Consider the following 2,954-nt stretch of genomic DNA (forward strand, 5'->3'; position numbering starts at 1 on the left):
AAAAGCCACAGTAAACCCGGGAAAAAGCCACAGTAAACCCGGGAAAATTAATTTTACCAGGCGTCCACAAATGATCCTCCTTCCCCACTCAGTGGGGATTCCAGCAGCAATTCAAACAACCAGTGCAGTTTCCTGGGATCTCTGCTCTCCTGAAAAGGAACAGGGAACAGAGATATAAGGAAATGGGAGATTTTTAAAATGTGGATGATGGATAAAAAGATGTATAAACAAGGAAAGTTTTGATAGAGATTTCTTTACATTCCCTGGGTTTAGTCTATGAAGCAAGTGCAACAATAAATATTTTTTCACAATGAATCTCAATAGGAGGAAAACCCAATAAAACCATACCCAGCTTTAATTAATTGGTAAATAGAACAGATAGAATTTTAGCTTTGTTTTTGATAGATATGAATAAGCACATCTGAATTTTGCTGATGAGGGCTCTGGCTGACAAACTGCACTGAGCTCTGCTGAGTGATTGGACAGAATTACTGACCCAAGATATTTGGGACCTATCCTTGACCCTGCTTCCCAGGAATCTGATTCCATAAAGAATCCAGGTTTAGTGGACAGCAACTGGGGCACTTACACAGGAGGTTGCAATGCAGGTGCCCCAGTCGTTGTAGGTCTCCACTGTGATGTTGGATAAAGCTGTTCGGAGCAAGGGACACAGGAGCTTCCAAAGCTTTTCCACCTGCACAAAGGCAAAAGACAAGATTTGTTTCTATATAAGAAATCCAGTTCAGATATTAAAATGCCTTCTTTATTGTCTCATCAAGGAACTGATCCTCTCAGTATTATTTTTGGCACAGACATTCAGCAAAGGTCTAAGACTAAGTAAAGTCCAAGGGGACATGAGCTTGTGAGAAACAAAGTCTCAAATTATAATTGAATAGGAGTTTATTACATGGAAAAAGCAAACAGCTGGCTGGGTGAGGACTGATTCCCCAAATCTGCACACCTACTACAGTGTACATTTGGCATTTATTTTAGCTACTTCATGCATATTAATTATATCATATACATTTTACAGCTAAATATTCAATATATGGGTTTTCTTACAGCTAAAGCTAAATGGTTACCTCTACAACCAGTCATAATTCAACCATTCTTGGACAAACAGGTGCCTAAAAAGATTTAAAGTTCTACCATATTTTATTCTTAGGATAGCAGGGAGGTTTAGGACTTGCTGACCTTGCAAGGGTCCGTTTTATTTCTTTATGGGGGTGTAATTAAGTTTTACAACCCGCTAGTTTTATTTTGATGTAGTCATCCGTTTGTTTCACGAATCACAGCTATTCATCACAAGCTCTTACTCCTATTGGAAATTACAAACCATGGCAGGTGAGGAGATGGCAGAGCTGCCAACTGCTCTTAGTTTTAACACTGAAACATTTTATTGACACCAGGTAACAGCAGGCACTAAGCCAAGCTGTGAGTTGTGCTCCAAGTTTGGCAAGGAAGCACCAAGTGCTGCAGCATTTTCCAGTCCTTTCTCAGACCAGGGTGATACATCAAAAGCCCCCAGCTTTAATAATTCAAAATTACTCCTTCACTTCCAAGAATCACTCAAAAACCACCAGTTCAGCACCTTGTCAAAGGTCCAGTGCTTGGAACCCCTTATGAGCCCAGCTATGATCTCAGCCACACATCTCTGGGGGCTCTCGTGGGAGTCTGCGACCAGCTGCTCCAGGTGGGGCTGCAGGACTGGCAAAAAGGCATCATCAAAGTTCCTGAAAAGGCCCTGGAAAACAAGAGGGGGGAAAAAAGTGTTCTCAGGAATCATCCAAACCACTGCCTTCCCACCAGCAACCCAAGCTGGTGAATTAATTACTGAGGTTTGGACGTGCAGAAAGTGAAATGACTTTGCTGCTTTAACAGAATTATACCCCCAGTGTCCTGCAGGCTATTATATCACTGCAAATATGTTTCCCTAAGCAGTTAATCAGAAGAGAGGATTAATAGGATTACTCAGAGCAGCTTTAAAAATCAACATTTTGCAGCAGTGGGGTATAAGCCGGGCAGTCTGGGGCTTTTCCACGCTCTGCTGAACGGAAGCAATTTGGTTGTTTAACTCTGGTTTTACCTTGAAGAGGCAAAATCTGCGAGGATTAAATTTGTCCTTTCCTTTTCTGTCTTCTAAAGACAAAAATTTTATTAACTGCTCGACGAACTTGGGATCAGAAAAGTGATCATATATAATTTGTTCTGCCTGTAACGGGAAGAAATAAAAAAAAAAAAGAAAAAAAAAAGGATTAGCTTTGAGGTGTTTGCTTGTCACAGTGATATCCCAATCTTTCCAAGTCCCACGTTTCATTTTCAGTCTATTTTTGGCAAAAATCACGCCTTGGTCATCCATTTCCCTCCCTCATTTTGTAGGGAATACTAGGTAATGTTTTCCAAGACTCCTCCTGATTATCTTTATTAATGACTTTGGATTGTCTTTCCTTTCACTCACAACCCCTGCAAATTAGTCCTTCCCACTGTCATTAATTACCTTGTCCTAAACCCCAATAATGATGTGAAAGGGAACAAGAAAGTGCTCATTAATACAGTTATTCCATGACCCCTGACAGAAAAGCTGCAATACATCAAAATAATAATTTCTCTTGCATGCTGACGCAGCATGAAGTAGAAAAATACAATTAAAAGTGTCTTGTGGGGATGTAGGTTTAGAGAGATCTCCACAGTGACCTGTGGGCAATGTTAAAAGAAGAAAAGAGGAGAAACAGTACTAAAAAACCCCACAAACCTGCAGCTCTTACCTCTGTCAGCTCATCCCTCCTTCGCCCAAGCTTTGGCTGATGCTCAGCTGGGGCATAAACTGTCATGGTTCTGAAGGGGAAAAATGAAAAACAAAAATAGAGCAGCACATTCCAAAGTAAAATAAAGTTTATGGTTTGTTTCTGTATTCTCAATGTTTCTGTATTCTCAATGTTTCTGTATTCTCAATG

At 40.4% G+C, this 2,954-nt stretch overlaps 1 protein-coding gene across 1 annotated transcript; it reads right to left on the reverse strand.

Annotated features, from left to right (window-relative positions):
* Nucleotides 1-57: 57 nt before the first annotated feature.
* LOC113962126 (proteasome activator complex subunit 4-like) lies at nucleotides 58-2,887 on the reverse strand (the record flags this gene model as incomplete). Its single annotated transcript, XM_027672931.1, has 5 exons — nucleotides 2,766-2,887; nucleotides 2,087-2,212; nucleotides 1,592-1,744; nucleotides 590-694; nucleotides 58-149 (listed from the first exon to the last, which is right to left on the reverse strand). Coding segments are annotated over exons 1-5 (542 nt in total), but the record flags the coding sequence as incomplete, so codon positions are not given.
* Nucleotides 2,888-2,954: the final 67 nt, after the last annotated feature.

Source organism: Neopelma chrysocephalum, unplaced genomic scaffold (assembly GCF_003984885.1).
Source record: "Neopelma chrysocephalum unplaced genomic scaffold, ASM398488v2 Primary Assembly neopelma1_109220, whole genome shotgun sequence".
In the NCBI taxonomy this organism is placed as follows: domain Eukaryota; kingdom Metazoa; phylum Chordata; class Aves; order Passeriformes; family Pipridae; genus Neopelma; species Neopelma chrysocephalum.